At 37.8% G+C, this 19,637-nt stretch overlaps 1 protein-coding gene across 2 annotated transcripts; it reads right to left on the reverse strand.

Annotated features, from left to right (window-relative positions):
• Positions 1-407: 407 nt before the first annotated feature.
• Positions 408-19,461, reverse strand: rgl3a (ral guanine nucleotide dissociation stimulator-like 3a). Of its 2 annotated transcripts, XM_077525609.1 has the most exons (18): positions 18,977-19,461; positions 17,595-17,865; positions 11,978-12,273; positions 10,170-10,199; positions 9,859-10,028; positions 8,626-8,744; positions 8,217-8,528; positions 8,040-8,143; positions 7,708-7,792; positions 6,779-6,841; positions 5,483-5,569; positions 5,375-5,407; positions 5,134-5,258; positions 4,946-5,041; positions 3,350-3,485; positions 2,876-3,118; positions 1,697-1,814; positions 408-1,363 (listed from the first exon to the last, which is right to left on the reverse strand). In XM_077525609.1, exons 2-18 carry the CDS (start codon positions 17,793-17,795, stop codon positions 1,212-1,214), a joined length of 2,370 nt encoding a protein of 789 aa, XP_077381735.1. In that variant the 5' UTR covers positions 17,796-17,865; positions 18,977-19,461; the 3' UTR covers positions 408-1,211. The 2 variants fall into 2 exon arrangements, with proteins under 2 accessions (XP_077381735.1, XP_077381736.1); XM_077525610.1 differs by lacking the exons at positions 17,595-17,865; positions 18,977-19,461 and adding an exon at positions 13,045-13,780.
• Between the last annotated feature and the right edge of the window lie 176 nt (positions 19,462-19,637).

The following is a 19,637-nucleotide window of genomic DNA, read 5'->3' on the forward strand; positions in this document are numbered from 1 at the left end:
GTGCTGGATGTCACTTTGATTTACCTTTCTTTTCTCTTTATTTCTTTTTTTTTCTGACCTTTTCTCTGGTCTCCTGACCATTTAAATCTCACGACTCTGGCAAGATTCTGAAGTACCTGGTTAAGGCGAAGGGTAATGGGATATTTATAAGGTTTTAGGTGAATGAATGAGTATAAATTTATACGTATTTGCACGCACGCACACGCACGCACGCGCACGCACGCACGCAAACGCACACACGCAAACGCACGCACGCACGCACACATACACACAAAAAAAAAAAAAAAAAGGAAAAAAAAAAAAAGAGCAATGATGACAAGACGTTGAATCGGTAAGACTACCGAATGAACAATTCTGAGCTCTTAAAAAAAAAAAAAAAAAAAAAATAGTCAATGCAACATAATATGTACAATAAATAAGAAACATTTTTATTAGACAGTATTCCAAATAACTAAGAGCTTGGGAAAAAAAACAAAAAACAAAACTTAACATCAATATAATTAGAAATGAGCTTAAATAGAAGTTGTGCAAACAGTGGGGCCAAAACCACATTAGAAATCACATTCACACTTCAGGCAGTGATGCAAAATCCTGCACAAAACTGCATGCTAGTCACCAGTGTTTCAAAATTCATTGTAAACAAGGTCAGCAATCACAGTGAAGAGTTTAAACGACAGGATTTAACATTACTGACATGTCCTTTGACTTATTGGGACTCATCATCTTTCATCCTTCACGCGTACCACGTTCACATCATCACAGATGAGGGATGCCATCTTGTAGCCTATTAGTGACATCACCTCCAATCAAACTTCCATACAATACAACAGCAAACATCTCCTTCACTTGACAACGGCACACATTAGCTTTCATCCTTCATTTTGCCGGCTCGTGTCTATAAAGGAATTAAACGGCGGTTCACATACAAATTCATCAAAACAATGCTGCAAAGAAAAATACTGATGTCATAAAAAAAAAAAATACGAAAAGCAGCAGTCCTTTGACTTATTGGGACGACGTTCAATTGCAGCGAGCACCTAGCTTAAATTTGCTGCTTTCCGTTCAGACATCATCCACTTGTGCAAAAGCTCCTTATGAGAGGCTGGAGCTTGCTTCGGTGGATGCTAAATGCGGCCGAGGCACTGACACAAGCCGCTGTGAGTTCAGCCTCTCCTTCGTAGATTCAGCTGGGACGATCTCTCGGCAGGGTGTCACTTGTGGCGGACAAGGGGTTTAACTCCGGGGCTGGGGGAGGAGCCTGAACGCCTCCCGTGGCTCCTCCAGCGTTGGCGCAGGACGAAGTCATAGTTGGATGTGGTGCACATGGCGTAATATACGTTGGCGTTGTCGGGGACGTGGAGCTCTGAAAAGCAAGGGAGGTCATGTTGACCTTCGCATTACATGCTTCAAGATTTGATGGTTGTTTTTAATTAGATTTTTAGATTTGCTGTGATTTAAAAAAAATCGTGCACACAAGATATACACTAACAAAAAAACAAACTAACAAACAAATAAACCAACTCTGAAAACTAATTAAAGCTAACTAAATTAAAATAAATACATTAAAAAATATATATAAAAACAAAACATACCTCAAATTAAAAAAGAAGAAGAAGAAGAAGAAAAAAAACCATCACAGTAATGCTGCACCTCTCCTCAAATGATGATGAACTAATCATATTGCATTAAGCCGTACCATTTCCATTGTTGAGCATCTGGCAGAGGCTAAAGTCGTGACAGCTGAAAGTGTCCTCCAGGCTGTGTTTGTCCAGAGCCCTCTGAATAACTTGAGGCGTGTGATCCTGACTGGTCAGCTGAGGGACAAAATTACTGGTCAAAAACAATACATTTCAGGTTCTGGAACAATCACAAAATTGTATGATTCTGATTGAACTCCTGACAGTGCAGCTTTTAACTTAAAGGATCTTTTTTACTCAAGCTGTTGTTACATCGTAGCTTTTATTTTAACCGGGCCAGGCCACAAAAAAATCTGCATACAAGTCACACCCGTCCCGTTTTTATAATAAATAAATAAATAAATAAATAAATAAATACATAAATACATAAATAAATAAAGCCGGAACCAAGTACGAGCATTGTTGTAATTCTTACTCGATGACGCTGTCACGACAAGGGGAATTCCGTGCTGGTTACAGCACTGCCACCTGGCGGTCGGTCGGGACGAAATAGAACAGGTCGATTTACAATTGTTTTTATATTATATACCGTTATTTTCCTGATGCGGCCCCTGAGCTAACATGAGTTTGACACCCCTGCACGAGAGCATACAGAAAGCTTTGATGCAGCCTGTAAACGGCAAAGAACATTTGAAGAAATAGTAGTTATTACACAAACGGCCAGCAGGTGGAAGCAGAGAAAAAGATCAACCATGGCCATGTTGAAAAAAAAACTAATGTAATCACAATTCTAAATAGATTTGTCAATAATGATGAAACTTAGCTATAGTCTAATGCTAATTGCTGCAAAATGAAAACAGGCAGAAATATACTTAGTCTACCTTTTTGTAGGTTCCATGTTTTTATAGCCATAGAACACAATATACTGTGGGCCTTGCAAAATCAGTCAAAATCCAGTAAAACAGCTGAGAGTGAAGAGGGTTGCTTCTGTGAAAATGGCTGCGAGTGAATGAGTTAAGGAAAAATACTATATTGGGATCCAGTGTTCCCTTTTTGGCATTTTTTTTTTTTAAACTGTATTCCAACTATTTTACACAAATCTATGAAGGTTTGAACTTTTGAGTGTGTAATCTGACTAAATAACTGAAAAAAGGTCCTGAAAACAAGAAGCAACTGTAGTGATGGTCCAATATTGTATAGCAGACGACAATAAATACATTATGTGTGCCTTCCCTCACCAGAATGCTTTTGTAGACGTTGCCGTTGTTGACACACTCCACGCTGACTCTTATGATGCACGAGTCGGCAAGCTGCTTGTTGTAGACGGGCAGCACGGAAGGCGTGGAGATGCTGGACAAGGATGAGGAGCAGCTCAGGTCGGGATTGGAGGAGCTGCAGGAGGAGCTGGAGAGGATGGGAGAGGAGGAGGAAGACATGGAGGCGGAGTCCTCGCTGATATTGTGCATCGAGTTGGAGAGTGACTGTGGATGGAGGAAATCGGTTATTACAAAAAAAAAAAAAAAGAAGATGGTTATTTTAGATTCATCCTGAAATTTCACCCCAAAATATCACTAACTATTTCTAAGTAGTATTTTATAGAATTTGCCTATTACTGAAAACAATTTGAAATTGTGAAGACATTAAAAGAAGTCTCCCAATCGGTAGCAAAAAAAAACAAAACAAAAAACACAGACAACATCAAGTGCTTCTACCTTGAGTTTGAGTCTGAGTGGAGACGAATGCGGGACACTGAGGTCATCCATGTCCGAACTGCTGGAGCTGGAAGACGACACGCTCATCTGGTCAGCGTGAGTCTTCCGGAGAGAAACGTCACAGCTTGCTTGTGACCTGCACACAAAAGCTCATTTTTGATTTCTTTTCGAAGAATGATAAAAGCAAACACTGATCAACTGTAGGTCATGACCACATCTTATGCAATACTGTATCACAAATTGTACTTTGACAGCTACAATAAAGCTCAGATCTGACGCTGAGATATCAAGTTACATGCACGGAATTATATTGAGAAGTGATTCTAATGCACCTAGTTCAGGTTGTCAGAACTCAAGTCCTTTTGTCCGGCTAGGCTAGGAATTTTCAAAGTGTAGAACAATGTCTCCCACTGGTGGCCAAAAGAAAAAAAATAATAATAAAAAATACAAAAATAATAAAAAACATCATCCACCCATCCGTCCGTCCATCCATCTTGGATTGTTTGGGCGACAGGTGGGAAACACCCTGAATTGGTCGCCAGCCAATCATAGGGCAGTACAGTAGATGTGCTAAGTACAGTTCATTTGTATTTCACTTAAAAGAAAATATGTTTACATTTAATCATTTAGAAATATTTATTTTCAAACACTAATTCAGGTACAATTTTTACTTAACTTACAATAATATTAAATATATGTTTTGGCAACAAAATCTCTGCCTTGTTTTTAACTCATTTGCTCCCAATAACGTGTAAATACGTTTTTAAAAATTATTATTTTTTTTTTATGTTTTACGTGTCCCAAATACTTTTTTTTTATTTTATTTTTTTTATTCTAGAGCATACAGAAGGCTTTGATGCAGCCTCTAAACAGCAAAGAACGGTTGCAAAAATGGTAGTTATTACACAAACGGCCAGCAGGTGGCAGCAGAGCAAAGGAGATCAACCAGGGCCATCTAGAAAAAAAGCTAAATTACTTACAATTTTAAATAGATTCGTGAAAACTGATGAAACTTTGCTCTCTTCTAATGCTAATTGCTGCAAAACGGAAACAGATAGAAACATACTTTTTTTTCCCCTGATGAAAGAAGAGACTTTAATCTTTCTTTTGATAGGTTCCATGCTTTTATACCAATTGAACACAATATTCTGTGGGCCTTGCAAAATCAGTCCAAATTCAGTAAAACAGCCGGTCGCGAACGGGATTGCTTCTGTGAAAATGGCTGGGAGTGAATGAGTTAATAAACACTTGGGCCTGTGCCAATACTGGATTTTAATGTTGGTCATTATGGCGGTACTAGAAGAGATAAGTATTTTTTGAGGTGGTATTTGGTTGTACAAATCTGAGAACCACTGGTAGAAAAAACTTAAGTTCAGACATGAAGCATTTTTTTTCATGTAGGTTTTGTTTTTGTAAAAAAAAAAAAACCTAATGCAATTTTCTTGGTTTCTATACTACTGCACGTTTGGGAATCATTTTAATTAGATTTTTTTAATTCTCGAGACTTGACAACCAACCCTATTGATGCCCAGACATTTTTAAACAGATGTGAAGACTACAGCACATAATGAAATAAAAGATTAGCATCATACTTACGAGGGGACCTTCTTATTCAACAATCGACCGCTCCGTAAAATAGGAGAATTGGGACACGGATCAACGGGAGGTTCCAGCTCACGAGACAGTTCGTAGCTTCAGAGCCCAAGAAAAAGATGATGAATCAGCAAAATTGTGTCCCTCGTTTGTTGCTGCATCGTACTGACAGCACAGTACAGTGTCCTAACCTCTCCTGATCAGTGAGGAAGAGCACGTGCGCCTGCAGCCAGTTGGTAATGTGAGGGTTCACCGGAAGCTGGTAGTGGGAACACGAAGCCTGAAGTTGACGAATCTGAGAGAGAATCTCAAACTCCTAAAGAATTATTAAGAGAAATAAAAATGACTAATTAGAGAGAAAACAATCAACTAAGCATTCAGTTGACACAAAAGAAGCATTAACGTAAGCCACCACAAGGGGGCAACACCTACCCGCCTGCGCTTCTCAAAGTTGATCAGTCCACCCTTTTAGACAGGAGAGAAAATGATGAAAACATCTACATCTTAACAGGTGGTCTTACATGTGTGATTTCTACTCACCTCCAAAGAGTCCGGGAGAGCCGTGTCCAACATAGTGAGGACAGTCAGGTAAGAGCCCAGGTAAGGTACAATTCCATCTTTATGATTCTAAAGACAACAAGGTAACGTTTAGTTGCTCGGAAGTATGTTATGAACATTGGCACGAAGTACACACTACAGTAAGTCTAAATGCACTATACATAAATAGATTCATTAAGAGGAGCAATTTTGACATGATTAGATGTATTTATTTATTTTTTAAATCGCTGGCATTGAGTTGAAACCTACATACAAGAGATGTTAGGTGCTGAGAATTATAAGGTTGGGGTCCTTGGAAAATGCATCTCCACTGTAGGGGTCCCTGGACCCCAAAAAGTTTGAGAATGCCCGTGATAAACAAGGGTTCCTACAGTTTAAAGGCACATTAAATTCATCCATCCATTTTCCAACGCTTATCTGGGGGTCGGGTTGCGAGGAAAACAGCTAGCAGTAGCTAGCAGTAGCAAGTTCAATTCAGTCCATTTTTTTAATCCATTTTAATTTAAAAATAAGTACTAACTTTACAATGTTCCCAATGTCCTATATTGTCCAAGAGTTGCTAAAGTACATAAATAATCTGCATCTTCTCTTACGTGTCTCGACTAAAACAAAGTCACTACTTGTTGGTTCTACTATTATGAATGAGGTATGTAATCACAGGAGTCATTTGGGAACATTCTTAAAAAATAGATTCTCAGGATGCTTATTTATTTTGAAATGTACGAATATTTATAATCATAAAATCCTACTTATCGTGTGTTACCCTTTTATTTTAATACCGCTAACAACGTATTTTTAGATTTACTGATTCAATGCCTTATAGTTTTTTTGTTGTTTTTGTTGTTGTTGTTTTTTAGGAGCTACGGGAACACTGTAAACAAAGCACAAAGAAAATCTTTTAGAAATAGTGTTAAAAATACAAGGAGAGCGAGAAAACAAGTGAACAAACCTGCTCTTCATGACTCAACGTGAGACTTGACAACAGTGTTCATGAATTCAACTGTCTGCTGCACTTCACTTTTGTCCGACAAAGTTCTTCCTCATATTCTGCTATTGTTATTTCAAAAGCTACACACATTTCTTGGATGGTTGTTCTTGGCATTTCCACTTGACAAATGTTCAGATGCTAAACACAAGAATTGGCACTCACACTTGAGCTCTGCATAGCAATGTGTTGATCACAACCATTTCTACATGCTAGCGGCTAGCAAGCTAAGCTAAGCTCTAGTGACACAATCACATCCATGTAATGTTACGAAGGAATCAGTACACCCTTACCATCTGTTTGGAACATAGCGGGGGTGACCTTTTGCCGGCATTGACCTCTTGCTGACTCCCATCCTGTCACAAAACGCAAGTCAGCTTTGACTGAATATCATAACGGCACTACGGAAGCCCATGTGACAAAATGCAGGGTGTGGTAGATGACAACACAGCAGACATGTTACATAAGTGTTCTTTCCCTGTGTGAGCACCTGCTGACAAGGGTGTTGCTGGGTGTCAAAGGGTGAGTCAGGAAAGGGACTCGCATGCGGTGTTGTCACTCTTGATATTGTTATGGGCTGCTGATAAAGGGCATCCTCACTAAATACTCTAAGCTAGTTCTTACTCACATGCACCGAAGCAGAGAATAGAAGAGGCTGAGTAACAGATGAAACTCGAGCCTGGATATTCATCAAACAATTTAAAATAAAGGTCAAAAAGAAAAGCTATTGTTTGAATAAGAGGATCAGCTAGCAAAGGCACTGTGTACACAGTTACAGTCTACACACTTCTCAAGCGCACAATGCATGTGTAATACTTTTTTTCAGTATAAGTATTCTCTGAGTACTCGCCGATACCAAGTTTCTGATACATTTACGACTTATGAGATATGCAAAAAATTGTGAACGAAGACCCTTTCACTCTGAAGCAGATGATGATTCGTCAATGTGTTAAACTGCTGTAGTATAGCGCCAACTACTGGTGAGGAGGAGTTTGTCGATTTTAGATTTTTTTTTGCCTGAAGTATCGGTGTCTGATATATCGGCAACGTCCGCAGTCCGTAAGTACCAATACCTTAAAATAAGGCTGGTATTTGCCCATCCCCATTTAAAAAAAAATAAATCATTATTTTTCATTATTCTACTTGTATAAACAAATCACATCATTATAAAATATGTGTTACATAAAAAGTGCTTATTATCCAAGTTCACAAAGTTACTTGCCTCTGTCAGGATCTCTCGGTTGGCCAGCACACAGTTCTCATCAGGAAATGTCTCACACAGATGCTTGAAGGTCGCCATGCATTCCCTGAAAACAAGAAATAAAGACTTTGGTGCCTTGAAGTATACTTTGACAAGCTCAAAAGGTTGCATTCCCATAGCATGGGTATTTTTTTTTTTTTTTTTTACTACAACTGTATTTTTTTTTTAAATGTAATCAGATTATTATGATTGCATATTCTTTTAAGGATTATCAATTTAAATGTTCACCCTCTCTAAATGTATTGCTTTTTGTTTTCCGAATGAGCAATTGAAGTGTTTAGAAGTTTGCTCACTTGCTGACAGCCCCCCAGGTCTTCTTGAGGCGATACACAGCATTGGACTGAAGGGCAGACAGGATGGCCCGTAAGGACGAAAAGTTCTTCAGCTGCCTGCACGCCTGCAAAAATCCAGCATGAGCACGGTTGTGTCATTTATGCCATCCAAGCATGCTTGTTTCCCCCCACACCGACCTTTGCCACATTGATCCACCACTCAAGGATGCGCGCTCTGCAGGAAGGACTGCTGTGAGAGGAGGGAGGCAGGCCAGGGCCACTCAAAGGGTAGAGGAAGCTCAATGAGGGGCTGGGCGATGAGATGGGAGAAGAAGTGGAGGGGCTCGGAGAAGACGGGCAAAGCAGCGACGTGATGACGAGGTTGGTGACCGCGTTGAACTGGGAAATGGTGGCACGGACGCTGGGCGCCAGATTGCGGTTTTCCTTTTTGTCGCGTTGTGACCACACACAGCCCAGGCAGTGGAACGGTAACACTCGGACAAAGAGTTCCTGGGGAGGAAAAAACAAAAACAAAACAGCATCATACTGGAAGTTTAATACACACACTATTTGTCAATAGAATGCAATAAATGGTGAGAAATCTCACCATGTCCAATCTGGTGAGCTGTTCCGCTACATCAGTGACAGGAAAGTTCATGAAGACATCTCGGTGTTCCTCCTTGCAGAGCAGCACTCTGTCGTCCACTGACGTAAACTGGCTGCGATCTGGCGGTGACAAAACAAATCATTATTACATTTCCCAAAAAGGCAAGACAGACTTTCTATGGGATTTCTTCAGATTGAGATTATAGTCTGTGTTGATTTATTTTTAACATTTGCTTGATTTATTTTTTAAATTATGATATTTTAGCATTTTATTGACTGTTTTTTTTTAAAATTATTATATTTTAGCATTTTATTAGTGATAGACCGACATGTTTTTTTTCAAGGCCGATACGATACAGGTTATTAGTAGTCAAGGAGACCGATAACCGATATTTCAAGCCGATATTCATTTTTTGTAAAATAGAAAAAAAAAACTTCTTTTAAACAATATTGACAATTTGTTCCAAAAAATTATAACAGAAAATGCAGAGCTTCCAGGGTCGTTAGCATGTGTAAATCAAAATAATAATAATGAGAAGAAGAAGAATAATTAAAAAGCAAGTAAATAGCTCCCCAAGTTTTCTACAATTTCAACATTATTTCTTGATTTATTTTTTTTTAATAAAAAGTGGAGGGAGTTCCTATTTTTTTTTAATTTTTATTTTTTTTTAATAAGGTGGAAATATAAATAGACCCATAAATGAAAAGTTCCCCATATCTCAATGCGTGACAAATGCATGCTACTAACTAATTTGGGGTTTTTGTTCGGGTTCATAAAACGTCTCAAAGGATCTTCGCAGTGAAAAATTGTCTGAATATGTTCCAAATGTGTTTACGATAAATAAAAACTGACTGAACAGCTTAAAATTCCTGATGAAAACCCCAAATTCGCGACGTTCACAAGTATTCACTGCTCAGTGAGATACCAGCTTTTCAGATTCAAAAAATGGCCGATGCCGATATTTGTCAAAATGCCAAATATCGGCACCGATAATCGGCACAGAGGATAATCGGTCGATCCTTACATTTTATTGACTGTTTTCTTAAGGTTTTTTATAATTGGTTTTACTAGATTTTATTTGCATGATAGTGTGTGGACTTCAATGTGCAACACTTCGGAAACTCTTGTTTATAAAATGTACTACAGAAATAAAGTGGATTGGATTGGATTGGATTGATTGCAGTGATTGTGAACAAATAAGCAGTTGGTCACAGAGCTACAAGTTTCCTCTACCTTGTTCCTGGAGCGACTTGAGGAGACTCTCTGCGGTCTGAGCCAAGCGCCTGAAGCAGAGGCGCCGGCGCAAGTTGGAACATAAGAGCCGGAGAGATCCGAATTGAGGGGGTTCATGGAAGTCTGCACTGTAGTCCCCCAACCACAGCCTGATTACCGGCAACAAAGCACTACGAGAAATTGGGGGAAATGAATCCATTCAGATTTGTTCTCATATTGTCAGAGATTGAATCCAGAGACTATAAAACCTGGAAATGTCCAATTCATGTGGACTGAATGCAAATCCAAATGAATCACCTTAACACACTCACCTTTGCAAGGAGATTGTGTTTGAGTCATCTCTGTGAGAAAAAAGGAAAACAGACATTGTTAGGTTTAATTATTTGGATAGAAATGTTTTTTTTGTAACTTATCTTTCATAAACTCATTTGCTCCCAAAAACATATAAATACATTCTATTTTAAATATTACCCTGCTCCCAAATATGTATTTATACATTTTTTATACATTTTTTTTTAATGTTTTTTTATTTTTATGCTAGAGCATACAGAAGGCTTTGATGCAACCTCTGAACTGAAGAGAATGCTTGGAGCAATGGTAGTTATTACTAATACAGAAACAGCCAGCAGTTGTCAGCAGAGTATATGAGATCAACCAGGGCCATGTTGCAAAAGGCTATTTTCCTCAATGTTTTCAACGCATTTATGAATAATGATAAAACTTAGCTATATTCTAATGCTAATTGCTGCAAAACAAACAGCTAGAAATACATATCTGACTCTAATTTCCTTTGGAATGTTCCTTGTATTTATAGCAATAGAACACAATCTTCTGTGGGCCTTGAAAAATCAGTCAAAAGCCAGTAAAACAGTCGCGAGTGAAGGGGGTTGCTTCAGTGTAAATGGCTGCCAGTCAATGAGTTAAAAAAGGGTTCGGTCTTCAGTGAATGCGTATGGGAAACTAGTGGGGTTCAGCACATACAACAAGTTTAAGAACCACCCACTGCTCTATCAATAGCAGGATTGCATCATGTAGTTGTCTCATTGAAAGCCATCAGAATATATAACAATAAATGCGGTTAAGCGAAGCAAGGACATCACTTAAAAAAATGATTCATACAAAACTTGGATGCAATTCAGGTTGTGTCCTCAGACTGACGGCAAGCCTGTTGCCACCAACAGCACAAGTATGAGGGTAAGTGTTTGACAAATAACATTACATCTACACTTGTATTTGGCATGTGAGCCGAATAGTGGCATGTAGAGAGAGAAAGAGGAAAAAAAGAAAATTTGTCTGGTAAATCTTTCACTGAAGTTCAAACCATCTGGGAATTAGAATGTTGAGGGCGCAGTTTATTTTTGTCTCTTGAGCCTCAATACAACATGACAAAGATGATAATCTTTGCTGACTCTCAAAGAATACATGTCACAGATACATGCAGCATTTCAATAGAGGTTTTGCTAAACATAGCTAGAGTGACGTCACCAGGGTGTCCAATGGCCTCATTCAACCTTGATGTATGACTCACCTGCCAGGCAGTCCACCAGGTGAGGTTTAGCCAGATTACCGACCTCAAGCCAGGTCATATGTATTTCCCGTATTTGATTTAGTGCATTACCATGCAAGTTAACATCTTCTTATACATGTAAAGCAGTTAAGCAAGTATGTATAGTAGTTCATTGATGTTTTATGATCGAGACAATTTGAGCCTGGAACTGAAAATTAGCTATGAGAAAAACAGTTTTGAAAAAAAAAAAAACACTAATGAGATGTAAATCATTGTTCCATACCAGATTGCATTTAACCTTAACGGTTCCACTGTAATTTAACTGAGGCTGTAAAAATTATTTTAATGCTTTGCTTATTGTTATGAAAGAAACACAATACATAACGGTATCGCATCTCTTTGAGGTTGTGCACATGTGCCCCTATGAAGTGTTTGGTGAGTGTATATTAAAATAAAATTTTAAAAAAATTGCCAGGAGCTGTGTTATTATTCATCACAGCAATTCTAATGAACTAGCCTTGCGCAAACCGCCAAATTTTTTGTAGACCAGCAGACACGTATTAAACCCACATTTTGGTTTATGCTTGTCCCAGTTAAAAAATAAAGTCTCACCTGTGAAAAAGCAGCTCAATGAGATTATTGGTAGAGGTGAAGGCTCTGTAGGTGGAGAGGAAAACGTGGACGTAGTCAGGTTCCTGATTCTGTGGATCCAGGAGGTGGGCCACCAAGTGCTCCAGGGTGCCAGCTTTCAGTCTGCGCAGCTTCACTGTGTGGTAGTGAACATAAATGGAGGCTGTGCTGTCTACCGCCATGGCCATGTCTGTGCTCGGTATGACGGGCTCTCGTCGCAGCGTGATGCCAAACACAGCCCCGTTCTCCTCTTCGTCCCCCCATTCCTGCACATGGTCCTGTATAGGGGTAAATGCAATTTAGAGTACTGGCGACACACTAAGACTCGATGATATTGCTTTTCTTCCTCAGAAAAAAACAGCAGATTTATTTTAAACCAATTTTAGCACGTTTGTCTTTTTTCATTTTTAAAATACATTTTTTTACCCTATCAAAAATATATTTGAAAAAAGTACATTTTAAAACTTTGTTTCATTAAAACAAAATACTAGGAATAAACTCAAGTTAGAGATCAAATGAACCATTACTCACCTATGCCAATGTGTGGGCATCATCATTGACCAAACATAACACAACACTAATAATATTAATCTTCTTGAATAACTATATAACCCAGTGCATTTCTACGCACTAAGTGAGCTCCATTTCAACGTGGTGACAAACATACACATGTGCAGCACAAATCTCATGACAAACTGACTAATACAATGAGTGCTCAACCAATTACTGTGATTTAGCGTGTGACCTGATCCGATGACTGCAACATAAAGCACAGTTTAGTTTAGCAGGGGCACCATTTGTGCAGCAACAAGCTGTCACTGTCTGCAGTGACTGTCACGCTCGTTCTAATTAAACTGACAATAAAGTTGGACCTCAACATTATACTTTAAATCAGTCGCTAACTCCTAGGTTGTCAAATTAACACCAGGCAATAATTTAAATAGTTCGCAACTTCAAATCGGTAGCAAAAATGAATGATAAAGGATGGGGATAGCATAGTTAGGGGTAAATATTAACACGGTTGTTGTCGAAAATTGATGCTAACTCACCAGTGATAACTGCCATTTCCCCGCAGTTCCCATTTTTGCATGGCGACACGCACGTTTAGTCAAGAAGGTGATGCGCATTGCTCCGACAAGATACGAACTCTAAAATACATCCAATAGGCATAGTTGCGCGAGTTCGAAGCACGTCATAAAGGCGAAACGGACACAATCCAAAAGATTTAAAAAAAAAAAAAAAAAAAAAAAAGACAAAAGTGAGGGGGCGGTACAGGGAAGTGGCAGGTGTGGGCGGGGCTAGCATAGAGGGCCAATGGGAATGAAGTCATACCCAATCGAAAGTTAAACAAACATGGAAAGCATCCATCATCCATCCATTTCCTGAACCGCTTATTTCTCACAAGCGAGATATGAATACAAACAAAAACCTGCACTGTAGACTACAATACTCAGGAATTATAGCAGGAAATATTACATCCATTTTTACTTGTCTTCACTCAGCATGATAACATGGCATTGTTTTATGTTTTTTTTAATTGTAATTACTGTCTTTGTTATTAATTTATTATTGTTTCAACTATCTTTGTTTTATGTCTGCCTTTTACTTCATGTACAGCACGTTCTATGCAGCTATGTTGTTATGTTAGTGCTCTGTAATAAAGTTGAGTTAGGATTCCTGTTAAGAAAACTGTGAAATATTTAAATATTACAAAACACCCTTGAAAATGAGGCACTCTGTACAGATATTAACAATTTGTGTGGAAAAACAAACAGATTTAAAAAAAAAAAAAAAAAAAAAAAAGTCTTACGTGTGATTAGCACTTCTGGACTTTTTCCATTGAAACTCCATGGCTTTAAGAATGGAACAAACAATGTCACTTTGGAAATGTATTTCACACAGTGAATTTTTAACGTAGTTGGTCTAAAATTACCACTAAGTTGCAATTTTGCTGTCACAAAATTACCAGTTAAACTTTCAAAACTGTATCAGTAGGCCTTATTAGCATGGGAAAGTCATGTGCATAACTTTTCTCCCCATAATTTTCTCCCCACTTAGAACAATGGCAGTATTACCATCAACAACAAAACTCTGTACAATAAAGGCTGGAATTGAAAGGGGCATAATTTGTATTTGCGATTTATTTAAATGTAATGTCAATCTTTATAGTTATGGAAAAAAAAAAAAACATTTTCAGTTAAATTAAAAGAATTTAAATTTGTAGTAAAGGCTCTATTCTTGAGTTGATGAAATGTCATCTAGTTTATCAAAATCTTAGAGGAATAGATAGATTTGATTTTTTTTTTTTTAAAGTCTAGATAAACATATTAGAAATATGCTCCACAGTTTTATATAACAACATTTTTCCTCAAGTAAAATTCTTCTGGAACACAGAATTAATTTATATTATATAAATTGGAATATAATATGCCCCTTTCAGTTTCACATTTCAAATAAAATAATTGATCCTTGCTATAACAATTTCCATGTTGACTGACTTGGATGAGTAATACACCTTCTGTGGGACTGAGACAATTTCACATTTATTTTGTAATTGCCCTGTGTCATCTAATTTTGGAGTGATTTAGAAAAATAAAAAAACTGAACGTACCATCACAGTAGTTACAAGATATGCACGTTCTTTGTCCTTTGTGATCCATCTTATGCTGCTATTTGTCATCTTTTACTTACAAAAAATGATCCTTTTGTATAATCTTTACACAAAAATACTCTGAAACTAAGGAATTAAGGTATTTGTATGCTGCAATACCCCAGTGATTTGTCATATAGACCTTGAATAAAAATGAGCCCACTGTGCCTGTACATTTACTGCTTTATTGTTTATTTTGTTTGATGCTTGCATTGTTTTATTCCTTTTAAGACAATGTACCTTGTACAAATATTGATGTTTATGCACTTTATTACATATTGTCTGAATATTTTTGTTTTTGTTCATAACAATGTTTCAATACAAACAACTCCTTTCTCTCTATTATGTTAGTTTACGGTTCTGAGCTCACACTGTACATTTGTTGGCATCAAACACAAAACCAAAGCCCTTTTTCTGCTTTTAGTGGGAGAAAAGCTAAAATAGTTCTGAGACAACAAAATTAAATGTTCTTAGTATGTCAGGTGTTGTGCCCTTATACCACATAAGGGAGACTCCCCAACAATTCATTTTTTTCCACATTGAATGCATTTAACAGCTAAGACAATAACCACAACAGATATGAAAATGAAAACATAGCTCTGTTAAATTTCTATGAAAATAATTACACTGAATTTACACAGCCATTTTCAAAAATTTGTCGGTTTAAGATGATCATTGGAGTCGCCCATCCCAGTATCGGGCCAACATCAACATGTGAGGTTGAGTGCACTGCTGCCTCCAAAGAATCCAGTTGGGACACTTTTGTACCTGCAAGTAGCTTGCGTTCCTGCCCGTGGTGTGAGGGGAGTGGCGGGGAAACACCCGCAGCATGAAACAGGTCCGTTGCCATCTGCAAAAGGATCTTTAGCTCCATCACGTGAAAGAATCCGAATGTAAAGAGTGCCAGTCTGCTAGTAGGCCTATTATTAGTAATACTAAACATGGATCATTTTTGACAACTTTGTCGTCTGAATGTGAATCCATACAAGAATACGAAGGAAAATATTTGACCCTTTTACTAGCTTGTTGCTATGTAAACATACCAAAAAAGCACCCATCTAAATTAAAGCACCACTACACAGCCACTCATTATGACAACGCTAACAAGCAGACAAGAGGAAATATTCATCAGGCTGGCTACGAATGAGTCCAACAATGAGCCTTTTGTTGCCCTAATGAGATTCTGGCAGTACATCGAGCATCCATGTACTCTTTGCAAACAAAAGGACAGACCGAGCCAGAAACGAGCGCAATTATGACTGATTAGTCACTTGAATGGTGAGGAGGTGACAAGCAATCACATTTCCCAAAGTTATGGGGTGCTTCCTCAAACATTCCACCTGCTTACAAGGCTTGCAAGCTGAAAATAAACCATACGCCTCCATACTGTGATGACGTTGAAAAGAAATGTTGCGCGGAAGTACCCGCAGAAGTTCCCAAAGTCTGACAAACTTTCGTTACGATTTAAGACAGTTTTAGCAGGGATGTTTTAATTGAATTAAATACTTTCAAATTGACTAAGTATTCGGTCAGATTTAGAGACATAATCTATCAGAATACTGTACCATCTCATTGTTACCAAGCTGGTAAGAAAGCCCAATTCTGTTCCGAGATTGCAATCGGCTATCTCTGCAGTGAGAAATTGGTACTTAAGTAAAGTTTGGGATAAATTGTACTTGTCCGAGTAGTTTTAATGAAACACATTTTACTCAAGTAAATATGTAAGAAGAAAGGGGACTTTATTCAATGACATTGAGTTGCATTCGTTCAGTATTTTTTTTTAATCTACATGGTAAATTCTGTAGAGTAAATTTGACTCTATTCAGTGTGGCACCAAATAGAGTCCGTTTTAGAGTAATATTTACACTTGGAAGAAAAGAAAAGAAAGCATTGGAAAAAATGAAAAAATAAAAGTGACTCAAGGTAGGAATGAACGCACAACCTTCAGCATGGGAGACAGCTAATCTACTCCCTGAGCCATGCAGCTCCTGCTTTATGCTAGTATATGTCAGCTGCAGCTGATTCCATGATTGCATGGAATCCTTCTCTCCAAGAGACCACAAACCATGTCTTTGGTCTCTTGGAGAAAAGCAAACAGTAGGAGGGGCATAGGCGGTAGTGTGGCAGTCTCCCAAGCTGAAGGTCGTGAGTTCAAACCTCAACCCTTGAGAGCATTTTATTTATTTATTTATTTATTTACTTTTTTTTTTTTTTTACTCTCTTCTTAGTGTAAATCTTAGTTTACTCTAAAACACATATACAATACAACCCAGAAAGTTAGGTAAAATTGACCCAAGTAGTGGATTGGTCCCTTTTTACCCAAATCCTGCCATTTTTGACCCAAAGGTTTTCAGAATGAACCATTTACTCTCCAATTCACACTGAATGACAGTTTTGAAAAATAGTTGGTTCAAAAGTAACCCAAATTGGGTCAAGAAGGGACTGAGTCAGGTTTTTGAGTGGTTAAATGAAGAACCCATGCACAAAACAAACAAAATTGGACTGTTTTGCGGGTTATTTTTTTGACCCAACTTTTTAAGTTATGGTAAATGAATAACGCAAAATGTTGGATCGCTCCCTTTTTGATCCAATGTGTTTTTTGTTTTTTTACATTGAGTGCAATGTTTACATCTAAGGGTATGAAAAGTCGCAGTTTCATAATGAGCTGTTTAACAGCTGCACATAGGATAACAAAATAGTTTTAAGGTCATATGTGGCCAATAGCCAAACGATCAAATGTACATCTTTTGGAGTAAAAAGTATGCTTTCTACCATACAGTGATATAAACTTTAAAGCTTTAACTTTAACAGCCCTAGTATAGACACACACCAAGTGCAAGTTAGGTACTATAAAACATAGCGACATTTAAAAAAATATATAATAATAATAATAATAATAAAATAAAAACAATGCTTTATCAATAATGTTTCTGTTGAGGTTGAACTCACCTCACACTGTTCATCAGAATCCAACAGCTGAAAGCTCCTCAGCCACACCCCAGGTTCCTTGTCCACATGTGCGTCCACCGAGTGACTCAGCCTCAGCCCCAGTAGCTTCTTCATCCTGCCCACCGGTGTACGGAGGTTGCGGTACTCCCCCCCATCATCACCTCCACTCACCGGAAGAACGGCCCTCATCTCCCACACCATGTCACGTACGTGCAGTCGCGCACTAAGGCTCACTCGCCTCGCTGGATCTCATCCACACCTGATGTCTCATCTGCATCAGAAAAGGGGAAAAAAATCATGAACATCATATGATGGCTGATGAATGGCTGAATGTATAACCCTCTCTTAAATTGCGGATGAGCCAAGGCACATATTGTTATGGGCCCAATTGGTCAGTCCACACGTGTTTGTTTTTTGTTTTTTTTAATTGTCCACTAAAAAGTGTTGAAAATGCTTGATATCTTTGACTTACACAAAGTTAATGATCAAAACAAACAAACATGGTGTTTTTTGGGTCAGGTATAAGGATTTCACCCGACGCCAACAATACGATATATTACAAAAATCTTACCACACTCGACCAAACAAAAATATCAAGAAAGAAAGAGAACAAGGATGTGTAGTTTTAGTGGAAGATAATTTAATCGTTCTACCGGTCACTATACGACATTGGCAAAGACAGGCGAATAATGGTATATTCATTGTAAATAACTACTATTTTCCAGATCAATTGAGTTGGATAAATTCCAGCACACCTAATTATATTGCACGGCACACTCTGTCCTGCAGCACAATGGCTGGAGATCACTGCATGAGAGGTGTGACAATAATCTTGCTGACTTTTTAATTTTGTTTTTAAGCACTACAATCATGAGGTAAAGCCATGATAATTATTCGTCTTGCAGAAAAAGCTCACTGTTTTCAGAAGGTTTCAACCTTTGGACTTAAGTTCTAATTTTTTGAGAAGTGGGGAATTAATAAGGAACCATTAAAATACGCTGAAAAAATATTAAGCCATTTTTGACACATAGCAAGAGATTTCACTTATTTTCCTAAGAACTACATAATAATATTAATGAGATTTGTTAATGATGGCACATATTGTAGATGCAAAATCAAACCTGGGGTTCTGAGACACTTCACAAACACCAATACAGTAAATTGACCAACTTACATTGTGTTTGGAGACATAAAGTTCTAAACAAGATCAACTAGTGTAAGTAAAAAAGAAAAAAAAGAACAATATTTAAATGTATTATACTATACCATAAAATGTATTTATTTCAAACGTATGAAACACAAAATAGTTAGAAATATAGCCTACACATGAAAAGTCAACAAAAATACGATTATTTTACATAAATGCTAATAGTTATATTCACCTGTTTGTCCTGATCCTTTACAGATAGCATCTCCTGAAGCGTTGCTGGGCCACATGTAAAGCAAGAGTGCGACTGTGGACTGACGCTCATACGTAACTGTGGGTTGATGATGCTCTCTGTGACTGTTTTGGAATGGTCTCCTCCCCGTTTGGTTGAACACTCCTACAAAACCATTATTGTTTCCCTTCATATCGCATGACTTTAGCTCCACGTCATACCGTAATGTGCGTGCGTACTGCCAGGGCGTTTTTTTGTTTGTTTGTTTTTTTAATTAACGTTACTGTAAAATATCTTTGTGTGACGAAGCTGCTTTTAAATAAATCTTACGTGCTGCATAGTTGTGTCAACCATCGTGCATTTTCAAATACATAAAGTGCACGAATGCTTGTTTGTCGAAATTGACAGAGACAAACAAAACCCTCACACAGCCGGCACGTTCAAACTCTGAACCAGGAAGTAAAAAGGTGGGGCGGGGATTCGGTGAACCTCCTCCTCGCGTGATCAATATTGGTAATCTTTGTGTCAAACAAAAAAGAAAATCTCAATGGAAATGTTTCCATTATGATTTTGTTGTTATTAATATTATTGTATTATTGTTATTAATACTGATTAGTAATTTACTGATAGCTATAAACACATTTAGACACATGAAGTCAGTTCA

The sequence above is a fragment of the Festucalex cinctus genome, chromosome 6 (genome assembly GCF_051991245.1).
Source record: "Festucalex cinctus isolate MCC-2025b chromosome 6, RoL_Fcin_1.0, whole genome shotgun sequence".
NCBI classification, from domain to species: Eukaryota; Metazoa; Chordata; class Actinopteri; order Syngnathiformes; family Syngnathidae; genus Festucalex; species Festucalex cinctus.

Coding starts and splice junctions, on each gene's coding strand:
- rgl3a (XM_077525609.1), bottom strand. CDS start 17,795: ATGGTGTGGGAGATGAGGGCCGTTCTTCCGGTGAGTGGAGGTGATGAT. Junction 8,144..8,216: donor GGTGGATCAATGTGGCAAAG/GTCGGTGTGGGG, acceptor GGATTTTTGCAG/GCGTGCAGGCAGCTGAAGAA. Junction 5,042..5,133: donor TTCCTCACTGATCAGGAGAG/GTTAGGACACTG, acceptor TGGGCTCTGAAG/CTACGAACTGTCTCGTGAGC.